Here is an 18,321-nt window from a genome sequence, read left to right as displayed (position 1 = left end):
CAGACAAAAATTTAGGGAAAATGAAGACCCAGAACGTGTTTTGATAATTAATACCCGTTAAGGACATGCTAAAAAATTTATGTATACAACAGACATTAAAACCACTCTGGTCCTTGAAATAATAATAAAACAACGATATGCCCCGCGCCTGATATTTTGTGGTTCTAAATGATTCAACAGTGATAAAGCCTAACCCTTAACTTTACTGGGATTTTAAACACAAGGCCATAACAAAACTGGGATTGAATCACCTGTGACGAACAGACAAAGATTGGAATCGAAACAGATTCGTCGACATTTTCCTTGATTTTTCATTTCGAAACCATATCACACTTCTTCTCTTTTGTTTTGTTTTTGATCTGCAAACCTTATCCAACTCACCATTCGAAAGATGGAGAAACCGTTTCAGATTCAACGTTACACCGCTTTCCCTCATAAACCTCTAGTTGAACCACCCGTGATGAACAGAAAAATCTTGCAATCTTGTAGTAATCCATTTCATCCAACATGTTTCTCCATTTTTCGTTTCAAAACCTCATCCAAGTCACTATCCGAAAGAGAGAGTAACCAACCCAGAGAAAACGTTACTCCAATTTGCCTCACTATTGCATACCTAGGTTTAATCCTCAGCTCCAAACTGTACCCAAAATACTGAGGAAATTTAACCTACTCAGATTTCGAGTAGCACATTGTCAAAAAAAACTCCCACTTGGGCATAATGTTGTTTGACAAGCTCAAATTATACAGAACTCCAAACTTGAAAATCATTGATGCAATATCCGCAGTACTGAATCCCCCCTCCAAGAAAAACTCCGTGGAAGGTTTCAAATTGGTCTCAATGTTTAGACAAAAAATTTGCGGATGTCTGTGGAGAAGACTGCCAACATGAACCCCAATAGAATGGAAATACTTTGATCTAGCCTTTAGAGTCTCCACACTCAAACCTATGATCTGCGGGCCACGCGTTAGAACCTTACCCAGGTTTTCGGCTGGAAGCCCCAATTCATAAAGCAGATCAATAGTTGATTCCAACTTCTGCCTGCTATAAGTGACAAGCGCAGGGAATCGACGAATTGCCTTTGTCAACTGTTTCTTGTCCATGCCTAAGTTCTTTAAATACGTCATTGTGCGTATTAAGTTTTCCGTCTGACGGACTCCACATAGTTGGGGCCCTTTGCTGAGAATGGTGGGGATATCGGATTTGGGTATCCCAAGATCAAGTAGGAATTCAACCAAAGGTTTAATATTCCTATCCAAACTGTAGTAAGCAAATTTAGGAAACTTCTGTGTCATTTCTTCGATCACCTCCATGTCCATGCCAAGTTCTGTGAGGTAGACAATATGTGGAGGCGGCTTCCCAATGAGACCGTCGTCACTCAATCTAGCCAAGGCTTTTAATTTCTTGGAGTTGAGGGTGGTAGTAGGGGCTGAAACTGGCACAACTGGTTCTTCTTCCAAAGATGGGATTGATAAATTTTCTGTTGATCTTACTTCAGTGGCTGGATTTGGAAAATTTTCAACTACATCTACCAGACTGTCTCCAAACTCCTCGTAGAGGGTTTCAAGGTATGGATTTAAAGCATCCCTGATCTCAAGAGTTGTAAGCTCTTGCCCTGAAAGTCAAAAGAAATAAGATAAGCTAGGCAATAAAAGGGTCGTCCCTGGGCTAATGCGAGTAATGCCAAAGAAGCCATTGCTTAAGGCCCCAACTGTGGTCTTAAAATAGGGCCCGAAAACATTTAGAACCTTGAATGAAAGTTGAAAATAAAAATATTCATAGTTTGATAAATGATGTAGACTATAGCCCAAGGGCCCAAATCTGATTCAACGGTTTCAATTTACTCTAGATTGTCATTTAAGCGGGTAAGGGCATTGAAATCCATTCATGTAAGGAGGGCCCATCTACGAACTTGGGACAGGGCCCCTCAATCTCAGGGACTGCAATGGTAATAAAGATCAAAAAATAGGAACAAAAAAAAAGAAGGCGTGCTTAAGGAAAGTACTTGAACCTCCCAGATACCGATTTTTATGAACAGAATGAAGCCTTGAAACATGGTGATCGATAAAAAGTGCTGATTTGTCAACAGTTCTTGCTGCAACCACCTTGCTCAAACAACGTTTCTTCAAAAACAAGGTCAATACAGCCTTGGCTTCTTCCTTTTCCGCAAGTAATGGATTTGCAGGCGCAAATATTAAGTTTTGCGACCCTGCGTTACCCAATTCAGCTGCCATTTAGCAAAACAAATTTTGCAAAATTGTTAGACAAGAAATTAACTAAAGGAAAAACAATTGTGAGCTTCTTATTGGAGGTAAGGAAGTAGGTAGTCGTACATGCAACAAGGAGAAGAATTAAAAAGGAGGCATCGCTCACCATATTTAGCGCGGCAGAAGAACAATTTACTGGGAAAAGTGAGTTGAGTCCTGATACAATACCAAACACAAAATTAGTACTTTCAACTTGGAAATAGAAACAGTGAAGCACAGAAAGAACTCCAAGCCACTATTTTTGCTGCTACTGTTGTAGTGGGATCTCGCAAGAACAATATTTCTTTTTTTTACAATCAAATGTGGCATGCTTCCTCTTTCCGTCAAATCAAATAGGTAATGCTAACAATGTATCATGTATGCTTAAATAGAAGCCAATATTATACAAGCCTGAGGCCATATAACAACAAAGTGTGCTTATTCACAAGTGTAGAGGCAAACAATTGAGTGCTAGCTAAATAATTGAACAAAGAATTGATTGCTTGGAAAACAAAAGTGCAAATCGCACAAGGAATTCAAGTTTAAGAAGCTACCTTTAGATATTCCAACAACACTTGCTCATAGTCCCACTGATTGCATTTCTTTTTCTCAATCCCTTGTTACCTTATATTTCAAAAACATCCACCTCAACTAGATCCTCGGGAACATCCAATCCCCCACACACCCAGGGCCCATGCAAACCAAATAATTACTGGAGATAGAGCGGTGCGGCCCTAAGGGGACCAAGTGCTTCGTGGATCCGAACCCATGGCACAATTTACCATCTGGCCAACCCATTGAGTTTACTTTATCTTTTGGCTCAAACATACGAAACGCATGTGGATTCGACTATGTGATCTATGGCTCAACCTACCACTAGGCCATCCCTATGGGCCACTCACTGCATTTGTTTTTGAGCCCAATCAAATTAAAATCTAAACACTAGATTTACCCTCGGTGCGTGAATTTGGCCAGTCAAGCACCAACCAAATTTGCACAATATGGTTTCAAGGCCTCATTGTGTTTAACAGTTTGTGATAATCAGCGACCATAATACTTTAGATATTCATGTGACCTCCTCCAGCGAATTTGCCATTGCATCATGAGTCATGACAATCAGATAGGATCATAGGAAAGCATTTACAGACCCTAAACATTATCATCAGAATACTCAGAAGTGCAAGAACTATGATTCTTTTGGCATACCAATGGATAATCATCTCTCACCCTTTTCTTGGTAGTGCACGGTTTCCTGGACATCTTGTGCGCAACTCATACTAATCCCTACAGCCCTTCACATTGCTGTTTCCCACGCTTATGCATGAGGACACATTGGACAAATCCTCCGGTCCCTTCCGCAGTTGTTTCACATTCTTATATATGAGGTGAGGTGACCTAAGAGTTCCTAGCAAGGGCAATTGAACCTTATGAGTGGGGAAACCCCAAGTCCAAGGCTTTCACTACCATGCCAATCAATGGGAGAATGGTAAATTGCTCAAGTGAGCTTTTCATACCCGTAGTTCTGCTTCTTGCTCTAAAAATGAAGAAAGACTTATCAGGAATCGCCGGTTGGTACGACCAAGAAAGGCACGGGAGTCTTGGGGCATTGCTTGGGCCAAGTTAAGTAAAAACTGGCTACGATGAAACTAAACAATAAACATGAAAACTTCCCTACTAATATCACTAAAAAACAATTTCTACCTTTTATGTCACTCCCGATTCGATACTCTAGTTCCCTTGGGCTAAATAATAATTACTGGAGATAGCCCTGTGTGGCAGTGAGGGCCTAAGGGGATCAAGTGCTTCACAGATCTGAACCCATGGCTCAACTTACCATTTGGCTAACCCCTTGCGACACTCATTGCCTTTCGTTTTTCTGCTCAACCATATTGAAATCCAAATACTAGATTTATCCTGGTTGCGTGAATTTGGTCAAAATTTAGACAAATATCCTTTCAAGGCCTCATTGTTTTTTTGCAATTTATGACGATCAACAACAATAGTACTGTACACATTCACATGCCCTCGTCCAGAATTTTATTTCCTGGTAATGCAAAAGCCAGCCAACTCCTAACCTTCACCACCAGCCAACTCCTTGTCGATTCTTCTACCGAGTTTATCATTGCACCAGCACAATCAGATAGGAAAGCATTTACAAATCCCAAAAGTTTATCATCAGAATACTCAAAAGTGCAAGAAGTATGATTCTTTTTGGTAACAGCAAGGGATAATCATCTCCCTATATTCCATATCGAATTTATAGACACAAAACTCATGTTCATTACAAAGCATGAGGTGCTATGAATCTATACTGTAATACAACAATAGATACATGACCCATGTATGAGAATGACAAGAAATTGAGACCTGGGTATGAAAAAAGCTGCTCCAGGTAGAGATGAAAGGTCGGAGCACCTTATGGCAGGGAAAGTTTGCATTTTTTTCGAGTAGATTAGTGCATTACGCGAATCATTGCTTAGGAAGCAGTAAAATGGTGGGTCTTGTGGCAGACACCAGCAGCTCTTTCTTTCTTTTTCTTGTTTTTTTGTTTTGTTTAAGTTGTATTTTGTTTTGTTCTAGTAATTGCAATTTGTTAATATTGTTTAATACTATAATGGGGATGAAATTTACCGTCTTAAAAAAATAAAAAAAACAAAAAAAAAAACACCCGACCAATATTGTAAACATCCTATCTTGTTTTTTAATCTTGTTGGGCGGCCTAGGATTCGAAAATATAATCAAAAGTAGTTAGTTTCCACAAATTCGATGTAGGACTATTTTTTTGAAAGGCAATTTTTTTTTTATTAATTTCTGAAATTGTTACAAAGATTACTAGGAATAAGAAAAGATGGCATCATATTCCACAAATTTGATGTAGGACTATTTTTTTCTAAATGTAAAAAAAAAATTCATTTCATTAATCTCTGAAATTATTACAAAGATTAATATGCACAAGAAAAGATGTAGGACTATTTTTAGGTGAGTTATCACAATCTCTCCATCTTGGCTGCAATGGGGCAAGCAATGTGTGACAAGTCAAGTCTCGCACAAGCAACTCACTGTCGAGTCCACCTACGACCCGCTCTAGCTGATATACTCAACTCTTAGCCTAACCACGTAAATCAAAAGATTAACGTCAAGTTAATACTCCCTCCGTCCCTAAATAAGTGTCCGGCGCGCAAAACTAAGTTTTACAAAACATGCATATTTTTTATTAAAAAATTTAACTTTTTTTCACAATCTAATAGAACTCATTGCTATCTATTGATTTGTGAAAAAAAATTAATTTTTTTAATGAAACAAATGCATCTTTTTGAAGGCCTAGTTTTGCGCGCCGGACATTTATTTAGGGACGGAGGGAGTAGTAGTTAGTCAGCCTTTACTTATATTTCACATTTTTTTCCCAATTTTTCCAATGTGGGACTATTCCTATAATGATATTCCGAATATAGATATTCAAACTAATTATTTTCACGCATGAAGATTAATTTTCACTAAGGCAGAATCAAAGGCTCAGTTTGGAAGACAAGAATCTTGAAGAGGAATAAAAATATATTGCCATACTTCCATGATTCCAACGTTACGAAGGAACAAGAATAGGAATGTAATGCTACACTCTCATGATTCCTATGTTTGGAAAATAGGAATAGAATTGTGATCACAACACGTCCGACTAGAAATCACATTATCAGATTGAGTGAAAATCTAATCCCTACCTCACCCCATCGGAATCTTAAATTCGTAGCTCAATCAATAAAATAAATAAATATTGACTTTGATAAATTTCTAAAATAATTAATTTTTGTATAAAATTACTGAATTAATCCAAACACTTAAATACAATTACTTCCTTTTTTTTGATAAGTCAGTCAACTTCATTTCATTAAAAGTGCCCATTGGGCAAATATAGGAATCCACCGAAAATACAGAGATACAAGCTAAACATGAACATCAGGTAGGAACCTAAACTCTACCACCGAGAAATAAGCACATACTGCAACGCAGAGCCGACACACGAAGTTCGACCAATGAGCTGTTCACCGTAATAGAGATTAAGCACCTACGGGAACGGAACCTAATCACTGAATAAGCAAGAAAACAGGGGATCCATTTTCATCAAACCAATCTTAACCCCGAAAACAACCACCGGAGCAAGACGACCATAATTACTTCAAGTATTATATTCCTAAGAATTTCATTCTTAGTAATCATACTCCTATTTCCACTCGATAAAATCAATAATTACATTCCTATTCTTACTGAAAATTCTGATAATCCAAACGGAGTCGACGAGTAAAACGAAAAAAGTGTGGTAGAAACCACAAAGCAAAACAAACTTCGAGGCGGATAAAAAAAAAGAAAACAAACGTTGAGAAACGGAAACCGCTCACGGAGAATGTCGAATGTTTCCCTCAACAATCTGTGCAAAATTTATTTATACAACAGACATTTAACTTAACTACTCTGGTCCTTGCAATAATAATACCAAACAACAACGAAATGTTCCGAGCCTGATAATTTCTGGCTCTAAATAATTCATCACCGATAAAGCCTAACCATAAACTTTACTGGGATTATGGACCAGAGGCTATAACAAAACTGGGATTGAATCACCTGTGATGAACAGACAAAGCTGGGAATCGAAACTGATTCATCCGACATTTTCCTTCATTTTCAGTTTCAAAACCATATCCCACTTCTTCTTTTGTTTTGTTTTTGATCTGCAAACCTTACCCAACTCACCATTCGAAAGATGGAGAAACCGTTTCAGAGTCATTGTTACTCTGCTTTCCCTCATAAACCTCTAGATGAACCACCCGGGATGAACAGAAAAATCTTGCAATCTCTGTAATCCATTTCATCCAACATGTTTCTCCTTTTTTCGTTTCAAAATCTCATACAAGTCGCCATCCGAAACAGAGATTAACCGACCCAAAGACATTGTTACTCCAATTTCCCTCATTATTGCATACCTAGGTTTAATCCTCAGCTCCAAACTGCACCCAAAATACTGAGGGTATCTAACGAGATCGGATTTCGGGTAGCCCATTGTCAAAAAGAACTCCCACTTGGGCATAATGTTCTTTGACAAGCTTAAGGTATAAAAATTTCCAAATCTTGAAACCATAATTGCAACCTCCTCTATACTGAATCCCCTCTCCAAGAAAAACTCTGTCACAGGTTTCAAATTGGCCTCAATACTCAGACTGAAAATGTGTGGACATTTGTGGAGAAGAGTTCCTACATCAACGCCAATAGAATGGAAGTACTCAGCTGTAGCCCTTAACCTCTCCACTCCATATCCTAGGATATTTGGGCAGCGCATTAGAACCTTACCCTGCTTTTCAGTAGAAAGACCCAATTCATAAAGACAATCAAGGTTTGATTTCAACTTCAGCCTGGTACAAGAGAGAATCCGAGGAAATCGATAAATTACCTTTGCCCATTGTTTCTTGTCCACACCTAAGTTCTCTAAAAACGTCACACTGTGTATAGCTTTTTCAGAGAGACTGACTCCACAGAGTTGAGGCCATTTCCTGAGAATGGAGGGGATATCGGATTTGGGTACCCCAAGATCAAGTAGGAATTCAACCACAGGCTTAACTTTCTCATCCAAGCTGTAGTCAGCAAAGGGAGGGAACTTGCTTATCACTTCTTTGATCACCTCATGTTCCATGCCAAGTTCCGTGAGGTAGATAATTAGAGGAAGCTTCCCAGTGGGACCATCGTCAGTCAATCTACCCAAGGCTTTTAACTTCTGAGAGTTGAGGGTAGTAATAGGGGCTGAAACCGGTCCTCCTTCCACTGTTGAGACTGATAAATTTTCTATTGATCTTTCCTCTGTAGGTGGATTTGGAAAATTTTCCACTACATCTACCAGAATGTCTCCAAACTCCTCATAGAGGGTTTCAAGGTATGAATATAGAGCATCCCTGATCTCACGAGTTGTAAGTTCTCGCCCTGAAATGTCAAAGGAGATCAGATAAGCTAGGCAATAGCAGGGGTTGTCCCTGGGCTAATGCCAATGAAGCAATTGCTTTAGGCCCCAACTGTTGTCAAAACATCAGGGCCCAAAAAAAATTTAGAACCCTAAAATGTTTTTATCTTGGTAAAAGGTATAGACCGTAGCACAATGGCCCAAATCTGATTCAACGGTCTTAAATTACTCTAGATTTTCACTTAAGAGGGTAAGGAATTGAAATCTGTTTATGCAAAGAGGGCCCAGCCACGAACTTGGGATAGGACTTCTTAATCTCAGGGACTGCCCTGGTAATAAAGCTTAAAAAATAGATAAACATAAAAAACGTGCTTCAAGGAATGTAATGATGCGTTGGACTCAAACCTCCTGGATGCTGAGTTTTATGAACAGAATGAAGCCTTGAAACAAGGTGATCAACAAAAAGTGCTGATTTGTGCATAGTTCTTGCTGCAATGACCTCACTGAAACCTCGTTTCTTCAAAAACATTGTTAATACAGCCTTGGCTTCTTCCTTATCTGCAAGTAATGAATTTGCAGGCGTCACTCCAAAGTTGTGCGACCCTGGTTTACTCGATTCAGCTGCAATTGCAGCCAAAGAAAATTTTCAAAGTTGTTAGACAAGAAATTAATGAATGGAAAAAAGTTGGTGAGCTTCTTGTTGGAGGTAGGGAAGTAGGTAGCCCATTACCTGCACAAGGAGAAGAATTAAAAGGAAGAATGTCTCACCCAACTTAGCGAGGCAGAAGAACAGTTTCTTTGGAAAAGTGAGTTGAGTCCTGATATGAGATCAAAACAAAATTATACTAGCATTTTCGACCTGGAAATAGAAACAGTGGAGCACAGAAAGAACTCCTAACTATTGTTTTGTTGCTACTACTGTATTGGGATTTGGCAAAAGCGATATTTCCTTTTTTGGTACACGGAAATGTGGCATGCTTCCTCCTTCCGGGCTATCTGACGGATAACGTTACTGATGTATCATGTATTATGGATGCATTCACTAGTAGCCAATATTGTACAAGCTGAGGCCATATAACAACAATCTACAGTGTACTAATTCATAAGTGTTGTGGCAAACAACTGAAACAGCTGTAGCTGCTGTACTTAATTGAGAGCAAGCAAAATACTTGAACAAAGAATTGATTGGTAGGAAAATAAAACTGTAACATGCGCAACTTGATTGCTGTACAAATTCAAGTCAAAGTGGCTCTCTTACGCTCTGTTCTAAAAATCGGTCTAGGCAGCCGACTAGTCAATGCCTAGGCGCTAAGCGGGGGTCCAACGTCTAGATAAAAATCGTCCTATGCGCCGATTAGTTGGCCTCTAGGCACCAAGCGCCCTTCTTCTGCCCGACTAGCGCCTAACGACTTTTAGAACACTGCTCTTAAGATATTCTACAGTCCCTTGCTCAGTCTCCCTGTTTGCATTTCTCTCTCAATCCTTTCTATCTTGTCTTCTAGAAATGGCCTTTTGCCTCGACTAGTTTCTCGGGTACATCCAATCCTCCTAGCCCTTGGCCCCCGCATACCGAACAATTACTTAAGATAGCCTTGTGTGCCCTACGGGGATCAAGCGCTTCAAGGAACCAAACCTGTGGCTGCACTTACCAGCTTGCCAATTACTCATCGCCTATTGGGGTTTTTTTTTTTGGCTCAACCATACCAAAGGGTATGTGAATTCAACTTTGTGATTTATGGCTCAACCTACCACTAGGATAACCCCCTGGATCAAGGTTGTCAGATTGCGAGTCCAATTGTTCCTTTTCCGAATCGTAAATCGTAGCGATTCGGTCCAAATTTCAAAAATACATTGGAAAATGTATCTATGCATCTACATAATATACATACATTGTAAGATTGTAAAATTTAAGCTTAAACCAATGTTGGAGTTTGTTTTCTATTTCTAATAGGAAAGACACTAGTACATGCAGTTCTAAAACAAGGAATTAATCAGTGATTAATCAGCGATTAATCACTAGCGAGGCCTATCCGATTAGGTCCGACTAACGATTAATCGCCAATTACTAATTAATATGCACCGATTAATCCAATTAATCGCTTGGCCGACCACCCGACTAGCGCCTAGCGACTTTTAGAACATTGAGTACATGCAATTTTGACAACTAATCATGCGATTTGGACAACTATGCTGTGGATCACTTGCCTTTGGTTTTCAGCACAATCATATCAACATCCAAACACTAGATTTACCCTAGCTGCGTGAATTTGGTCAGTCAAGCAACAGCCAAATTCAAAAAATATGCTTTCAAGGCCTCATAAATGTTCACACTTTATGATAATCAGCAACCATGATACTGTAGACACTCACGTGACGTCCTCTAGCAAATTTACCATTGCATCAGAATACTCACAAGTGCATGAACTACGATTCTTTTGGTAATAGCAAGGGACAACCATCTCTCTCTTTTTCTTTTGTAATGCACCGTGTGCCGGGCTAGCTTGCGTGCACCTCAAATTAATTCCTACAACCCCTCACACAACTGTTTCAGACGCTTACGCGTGGGCGCATTGGACTAATCTTCCAGCCCCTTCTACAATCGTTTCACACACTTCCTCCAGCCCCTCATGCACTTTTATGTTTTGGGGCTTTTAAGAGTCTAGATTTATTTTGGAGGAGACCACGTGAGAGAAAACCTCAATGTTTGTCTGGGGCTGTGGCTCCATGCTTCCCTTCCCCTATCTCCCTCCCTTCTCTTCCTCTCCTTTTGTGGTTCAAGACCCCTTAGTAGTTCAAGGGTTCCCCCTATCTCTCTCTTGTCCTTGGCCCCTAGGTGACACTATACGTTTCTCCCATTTCTTTCCTCTTCTATCTATCCTCTCCTTTCTCTATGTATTCTGAGAGCATTTTTCATGAAATAAAAACTGCAGTTTCTGTTTAAACTTCAAGTTTAGGTGCTAATTTTCAGATATAGTCTGGCTTGGAAATTTCAGGTTACATCACCAAGTCCCAGGATTTCGCCGCTAGGCCTCCCTGTGTTCGGAACTCGGGGAAATAAAGGGAAAATAATGAAGAGGGAAAGTAAAAGAAGAAATTGAATAGAAAATTGAACTTGGATCTTAAAATTTCCCTTCTTTTTCTCTAGAAACCAAACAACGGCAGGAAAATTTTGGAAAAAATAAATCTCTTCATTTCCATTTCTCTCCTCGAGTTCCAAACACATTAGGTTAAGGGACAATCATCTTAAAAACACATATAATGCGCGTACATACAAGAAGACAGTAAAGACTCATGTACTTAACGAAGCATGATATGAAGTAGGAACCACGAATCTCTATACTAACACAACAATAGATGCAGGACCCACGTATGAGAATGGCAAAAAATTGAGACCTGGGTATGAAAAAGGCTGGTCCTGGTAGAGAGGAAAGGTCGGAGGACGTCCTTGTGGAAGGGAGAGCTTGCATTTTTCCAGTAGAAATGAGTGCTTTTCACGAATTTGGTTTGATTTTGGAGGGAACAGGGGGAGCAAAGAAGAGGGGGGTGCAGTTGATTTGGAGATTGGATATGTTCGGTCTTTTGCTCAGATATCAGCCACTTGCGCCATTTTGGACGGTGAAAAATGATGAGATAGCAAATCGGACCTTTTTTGCAGAGAGAGAGGGAAGGGTCCATCAAAAAAAGACTTCTTTGTGTGTATTTTCCAGTATTTTAATTTCTGGCCACAATATTCAGTCCAAATGATAAATTAGGCACCATAACCTTTTTTCTTGTGAAATTTCCTCCATCAAAGGGAAGTGAAACGGAGTAACTATTTATTGGCCGTAGTGCACCTTCAAGTATTGTCCAACATTTTACTATTCCCTCCGTTCCGATTTGTTTGTCAATTTTCACTATTTGGGACCTTTCATAAAATTATCTATATGTTTTTTATATGCAATATGGATCTTATTTGATAGATCTCAATTAGATCTAAAATATGATGTTTTCGAAATCATGTAAAACGTTATAGATTGTGAGATATAGACAATTTTTTAAAAGACACGTACGTCGAAATTGAACAAACAAACTGGGATGGAGGGAGTACTTCACAACACATTTTAAAATCACATTCACACAACATTCCAATACTCTTATTTACCGCACATCAATGTGTGTTGGATAATTGGAGTAGGAGAACAACACTTAACAACACCAAACAAATATACTCGTATCATATTTGCTAAATAATTTGTCACAAGTCACGCCACTTAGTCACCGAATTAATAAAATATGCTACAATCACACCTATTTTTCTCACATAAATGAACACACAGAAGGCGTGGGGCTCCCCACAAATGCTAAGCATTTGTGCATGAAGGTGTGTGGTTGTAACATTTCTCATTATTTAGATAGATGTAGTATCTCAAGAAGTTTATCATATAAGCTTTTGTTTTTTCTAAAGCTTGGGACGAGTTTTTGAGAAATTTTGTAGGGTAATGAGTGGAGAGAGAAATAAGAGTAATGATTGGAAGTAGAGGTAATGAGAAATGAGAATAATGATTGAAGATAAGGGTGAGTAATAATTGGAAATAGGGGTAATGAATGTTTTTTGAGTTGAGAATTTTTTTTTTCAAAAAGCAATCCAGACATTGCGTTTGTTTTTTCACCTGCGCAGTAGTCAAGTCCACCCGGACACTCGTAACTCATTTTTGTTCTTGTTGTGGGTTTCAGTTGTTACGAGGGAGTTTACTTGGTATTGCTAGGAATCTTGAGAGAGGTTGACGACAGAGTTCATCAGCAGCTCTTTTGAGCACTTGTTGTCTTTAAGAAATATGAAATTCTCTGATCATGTAACTGTCAACAGAGTACGTTTACATCACAAGTAAACAAAGTCCCGTAAAATCTGCGTTGTGTGTGTGCAGTGTGCATGCTTCTACTCTATCGGTGTGGGCTGGTTTGTTTGTTTCATTCAGTATCAACACATAGATCTCAAAGTCGCGAGATTTGGTTGTCATTTCGACACCACAAATACAAGCAGTCGTAAAAAAGAGAAGACAATCAATTGACAACGTAGAACAAAGGTTGAGAAAGAGCTCAAGGCGAATGTTGAATGTTTCCTTCAACAATCTGTAAGTACATACAAATGTATACAACGTGCATTTAGCTACTCTGGCCACTGGAATAATACTAAAACGAGAACACAATGACCCGAGTCTGATAATTTCTAGTTCTAAACGATGCATCATTGTATCGACTAACAATTACTAACTTACTGGGCTTTTGGACCGGAGGCTATATCAAATCTGTAATTCTAATCACCTGTGATGAACAGAAACAGCTTGGAATAGGAACCGTTTCATCCTGCATTTTCCTTCATTTTTTGTTTCAAAACCTTATCCAACTGACTGTCTGAAAGAAAGAGTAACCGTTTCAGAGTCAACGTTACTCCACATTTCTTCATAATTGCGTACCTAGGTTTAATTCTCTCCTCCAAACTGTGCCCAAAATACTGAGGGTATTTAACCAGATCAGATTTCGCGTATCCCGTTGTCAAAAAGAACTCCCACTTGGGCATAATGTTGTTCGACAAGCTTAAGGTATAGAAATTTCCAAATCTTGAAACCATAAATGCAACCTCCTCTATACTGAATCCCCTCTCCAAGAAAAACTCCGTCACAGGTTTCAAATTGGCCTCAATACTTAGACCAAATATTTGTGGACATTTGTAGAGAAGAGTTCCTACATCAACGCCAATAGAATGGAAGTACTCAGCTGTATCCCTCAACTTCTCCACTCCAACACTTAGGATAGGCGGGAAGCGCATTAGAACCTTACCCCGGTTTTTGGTAGAAAGACCCAATTCATAAAGACAATCAAGATTTGATTTCAACTTATGCCTGCTATAAACGAGAAGTGCAGGAAATCGACAAATTACCTTTGACCATTGTTTCTTGTCGACGCCTAAGTTTTCCAGAAACGTCACAGTGGGTATCAATTTCTCAGAGAGACTGAGTCCACAGAGTTGAGGCCTTTTTCTGAGAATCGCAGGGATATCGGATTTAGTTACCCCAAGATCAAGTAGGAATTCAACCACAGGCTTAATGTTCTCATCCACAGTGTAGTCAGCGAAGGGAGGGAACTTGCGGGTCACTTCTTCGATCACCCCAACTTCCATGCCAAGTTTTGTGAGGTAGATAATTTGTGGAGGAACCTCCTCAGTGGGACCGTCGTCAGTCGATGTAGCCAAGGCCCTTAACTTCATAGAGTTGAGGCTAGTAATAGGGGCTGAAAACGGCACAACCGGTCCTTCTTCCCCTGGCGGTAAATTTTCTATCAATCTTTCTTCAATAAGTGGATTTGGAAAATTTTCTATTACATCTGCAAGAATTTCCCCAAACTCCTCAAATAGGGTTTCAAGGTATGGATTTAGAGCATCCCTGATCTCAAGAGTTGTAAGCTCTTGCCCTGAAATGTCAAAGGAAGTTAGATAAGCTAGGCAATAAACTGTGAGCCGTAACTGGGCTAAAGCCAATGAAACCATTGATTTAGCCCCAATTATGTAAAAAATTAGGGACCCCAAAAATATACCCTCAATGAAGTTCAAAATAAAAAGAAAAATGCTATTAGTTTGATAAAAGTTCTACTTTAGAAGCCCAAGGACCCAAGTCAGATTCAAAGGTTTCGAATTCAATTAAGAGGTAAGGGCATTAAAATCCATGTCTGTAAGGAGAGCCTATCCCCGAACTTGGGATCGGGCCCCTTAAAAAGTTCAGGGACAGCCCTGGTAATAAAGCTTAAAAAATAGACAAACATAAAAAAGGGGTGCTTCAAGGAAAGCAATGATGTGTTGTACTCGAACCTGATAGATACCGAGTTTTATGAACAGAATGAAGCTTTGAAACAAGGTGATCAATGAAAAGAGCTGATTTGTTGATAGTTCTTGCTGCAACTGCCTTGCTGAAACCTTGTTCCTTCAAAAACAAGGTCAATAAAGCCTTGGCTTCTTCTTTTTCTGACTCTAACCAATATCCAGGCGCCACTCTTAAGTTGTGCGACCCAGCATTACCCGATTCAGCTGCCATTGTAGCAGACCAAATTATCCAAAGTTGTTATGTGGTTCACCAGATGTAACAAGGAGAAGAAGAAGAAAACAAGAATTGCTCACCAAACTTTGCGCGGCAGAAGAAAAGTTTCTTGGGAAAAGTGATTTGAATCCTGATATGATGTAAAAACTACAGTAAATTTTAGCATTGTCAACTTGGAAATAGAAACAGCGAAAGCCAGAGAGAACTCCTAGAAATTATTTTTTGTTGCCACTATTGGATTTGCAAAAGTAATATCTCTGTTTTCTACAAGCAAAAGTGACGTGCTTCCTGGTTCCGGGATTTCAAACAGGTAATGTTGCTAATTTATCATGGATACGTTCATAGATGCCAATATCGTGCCAGGTCCGTACAACAACAATCTTTTTTTATTTGGAAGGCATACAACAACAGTCTAAAGTGTGCATATCCATAAGTTCTGCGGCAAACAACTGAAGTATCTGTACTTAACTGAGTGCTAGCAAAATACTTAATTTGATAGATTGCTAGGACAATAAAACAGTAAAACCTGCAAGGACTCGATTACTGTATGATTTGTACCACTTCAGGTTTAAGCGGCTCTCTTAAGATATTCAAAAAACCACTTGCTCGTAGTCCCGCTTAGTGCAGGTCTTTTTCTCAATCCCTTCCTATCTTACTTTCTAAAACCAGCCTTTTGCCTCAAATATTTCCCCGGGTATATCCAGTCCCCCTGCCCTAGGGCCCACGCATACGGAATAATTACTGGAGATAGCCACGTGTGGCCCTAAGGGGACCGAACCTCTGGCTCCATCAGCCAGCCTGCTAATCCCTTTGTTTTGCACATTGCCTATCCTTTTTTATTCAAACATATCAAGGGCTTCACAGTTTCGACTTTGTGATGTATGGCTCTACCTACCAATTGGCTAACCCTGCACAACACTCATTGCCTTCATTTTTCTACTCAATCATACTAAAATGTTCAGTCGAGCAACATTCAAATGTGCTTTCAAGGCCTCATTTTGTTTCGCAATTTATGGTGATCCAACAACCACGGTAATGTACACGTTCACATGTTGTCCTCAAGCGATTTTTTTGGTAATGCAGGTATCCTGAGCCAGCTTGCATACACCTCAGACAAATCCATGCAGACCCTCCCAAAGCTGTTTCACAAGGTTACACAAGGGGTGAGGTTGCCTTAAGAGTTGCTAGCAAGAAAAGTTGAACTATAGACCTAAGGAAGAGCGTCCCCCCGGCCTTTACCAAATCACCACCAGCGATTCCTCCAGCTGAGTTCTATAATTTTATCATCACAATCAGATAGGAAAGCATTTACAAACCCCAAAAGCTTATCATCAGAACATCCAAAAGTGCAAGAAGTATGATTCTTTAAGTCAATAGCAAGGGATAATGCATGTAAATACACAAAACTGATGTACTTCACGAAGCATGATATCCATATAGTAATACAGATATAGATACAGGACCCATGTATGAGTATGACAAGAAATTGAGACCTGGGTATGGAAAAGGCTGGTCCTGGTAGAGAAGAAAGGTCGGAGGACCTTATAGTTTGCATTTTGGAAGAAAGGGATGAGGGATTTTCTGAGGGCAGATTTGGAGACTGGATATGTCGGGTAGTTTTGGTCGGATACCAGGCGCTGAGAGAATCGGGAGGCAGCTGCGAAGCGAAGCAAGGGGAAGAGAAGGTATCGTATTTGGAAAAATGAGTGGCTATTGAAGTTTGAGATGAAGACAAATTTATCAAGAACCTCGGGAGAATGGAAGGAGTGTGGAAGAATACATTTTGAATGTGATCCACTCCATAATCCGGGACAGCCCTCCAATCTCATATCATACCAACACACTCACTTACCAAAATATATTTTAGGTAAAGTTGATTTAATAAAAAAAAAAAGAGTTGGCAGTAATATGGGGTGTTCGGAATAGTTTGTGGGCACTGAGACTATTCAAGCCCTGCCATTCCTAATTTATACACTCGCTAATTGTCCGTCAAACATGAATAGAGACACCATCATATTACAAATAAGCAAAAATATAAAGAAATATTTTGAAATGGCGACGGAGACGAAAGTCCAGTTCTCGGCGCGGGGAACGACGTCGGTTGGATAAGAGAGAGAGATATGGAGAAATGGCGAAGTGGGTTTTGAAATACATAAATAATGTGCAAACTGATGGCTGCTAGAGCAAAAGTGATTTGATGACAATTTTGTAATATATGTAAAAAACATGGGCACTTTAATTTCTTGGAGAGAATGCTTTGTCAACCCTTACATCAAATGAATCTCAACCCTTGGATTAACTTGTGTTTGTGTAGTCCCCACACCCTTGTGTTTTATTAGGTAGAATACGAGTAGAGTGAGATACTGAGATGACTAAAATAGTAGTTGGCAAAGAAAATCGACTCGAGATCTCAAGAGGAAGTAAACTCCCAAGTCTCAGGCAAAGAGCACCGGGCCAACCCCTAAGGTTGTAAAGTTGATAACCTCTGGTTGGCCTAAAGTCTTACGGATTTACTTTCTCCTAAGGTCTCAGGTTTCAAGCCTTGGTAATTTGCTTCCTCCTAAGATCTCAAGTTCGAAATCTCTTACATACTATTAATTCTTTTGGGATCAGTTCATACAGAGCTTTGTTCTAACTTTAATTGGGGCCTCCGAAATTGGTCTCCCAAAATTAATCCAGGTGCTCGAAATCTGGCCTAACACCTGAGTTATAAAAAAAAAAAGCTGTAAAGTTGATAAATTGTCCAACTATTAATGGTAATGACTATTTTAAAGTCAAAGGAAAATCCAAGTTAGAAAACCCAATAGTCTCCCTTGTTCCTACCACAGGTTTTCAGGTAGGGAAAGTCCAAAAATTACGAACAGGGACACAATAAGAAGAATCAATCCATTTTTCTCTTTTTTTGATCCTCAAGAATCAATCCAATTTGTTCAACAAATTTGAGTTCAAACGTACTAGAGATATACAATGATTAGACTTGAGCCAAAAAAAAAAACATAACAAAATCTCTCTTTAATCGTTTGGCACCATCGAATTAAGGAAACTAGAACAAGAAAGAAAGATAAAGGGGTG

General features: G+C 39.3%; 3 protein-coding genes across 7 annotated transcripts; all 3 read right to left on the bottom strand.

Annotated features, from left to right (window-relative positions):
• Positions 1-91: 91 nt before the first annotated feature.
• LOC131336122 (transcription termination factor MTERF5, chloroplastic-like) lies at positions 92-4,733 on the bottom strand. The gene is made up of 4 exons (XM_058371815.1): positions 4,612-4,733; positions 2,372-2,421; positions 2,004-2,225; positions 92-1,613 (listed from the first exon to the last, which is right to left on the bottom strand). The coding sequence occupies exons 1-4, from the start codon at positions 4,680-4,682 to the stop codon at positions 667-669; spliced, it is 1,290 nt and encodes a 429-aa protein (XP_058227798.1). The 5' UTR covers positions 4,683-4,733; the 3' UTR covers positions 92-666.
• A 1,908-nt stretch (positions 4,734-6,641) lies between these two features.
• Positions 6,642-11,852, bottom strand: LOC131336120 (transcription termination factor MTERF5, chloroplastic-like). 4 transcript variants are annotated; one of them, XM_058371812.1, is made up of 4 exons: positions 11,576-11,852; positions 8,951-9,000; positions 8,588-8,740; positions 6,642-8,205 (listed from the first exon to the last, which is right to left on the bottom strand). In XM_058371812.1, the coding sequence occupies exons 1-4, from the start codon at positions 11,647-11,649 to the stop codon at positions 7,103-7,105; spliced, it is 1,380 nt and encodes a 459-aa protein (XP_058227795.1). In that variant the 5' UTR covers positions 11,650-11,852; the 3' UTR covers positions 6,642-7,102. The 4 variants fall into 4 exon arrangements, with proteins under 4 accessions (XP_058227795.1, XP_058227793.1, XP_058227796.1 ...); XM_058371810.1 differs by having other exon boundaries at positions 8,588-8,803; positions 11,576-11,851; XM_058371813.1 differs by having other exon boundaries at positions 8,588-8,803; positions 8,913-9,000; positions 11,576-11,675.
• A 1,394-nt stretch (positions 11,853-13,246) lies between these two features.
• Positions 13,247-17,085, bottom strand: LOC131336115 (transcription termination factor MTERF5, chloroplastic-like). 2 transcript variants are annotated; one of them, XM_058371796.1, is made up of 4 exons: positions 16,743-17,085; positions 15,330-15,379; positions 15,024-15,239; positions 13,247-14,629 (listed from the first exon to the last, which is right to left on the bottom strand). In XM_058371796.1, exons 1-4 carry the CDS (start codon positions 16,802-16,804, stop codon positions 13,521-13,523), a joined length of 1,437 nt encoding a protein of 478 aa, XP_058227779.1. In that variant the 5' UTR covers positions 16,805-17,085; the 3' UTR covers positions 13,247-13,520. The 2 variants fall into 2 exon arrangements, with proteins under 2 accessions (XP_058227779.1, XP_058227778.1); XM_058371795.1 differs by having other exon boundaries at positions 15,330-15,396; positions 16,743-17,079.
• Positions 17,086-18,321: the final 1,236 nt, after the last annotated feature.

Source organism: Rhododendron vialii, chromosome 8a, assembly GCF_030253575.1.
Source record: "Rhododendron vialii isolate Sample 1 chromosome 8a, ASM3025357v1".
NCBI classification, from domain to species: Eukaryota; Viridiplantae; Streptophyta; class Magnoliopsida; order Ericales; family Ericaceae; genus Rhododendron; species Rhododendron vialii.
Note: the sequence above shows the minus strand (reverse complement) of the source record. Positions and strands in the feature narration are given on the sequence as shown.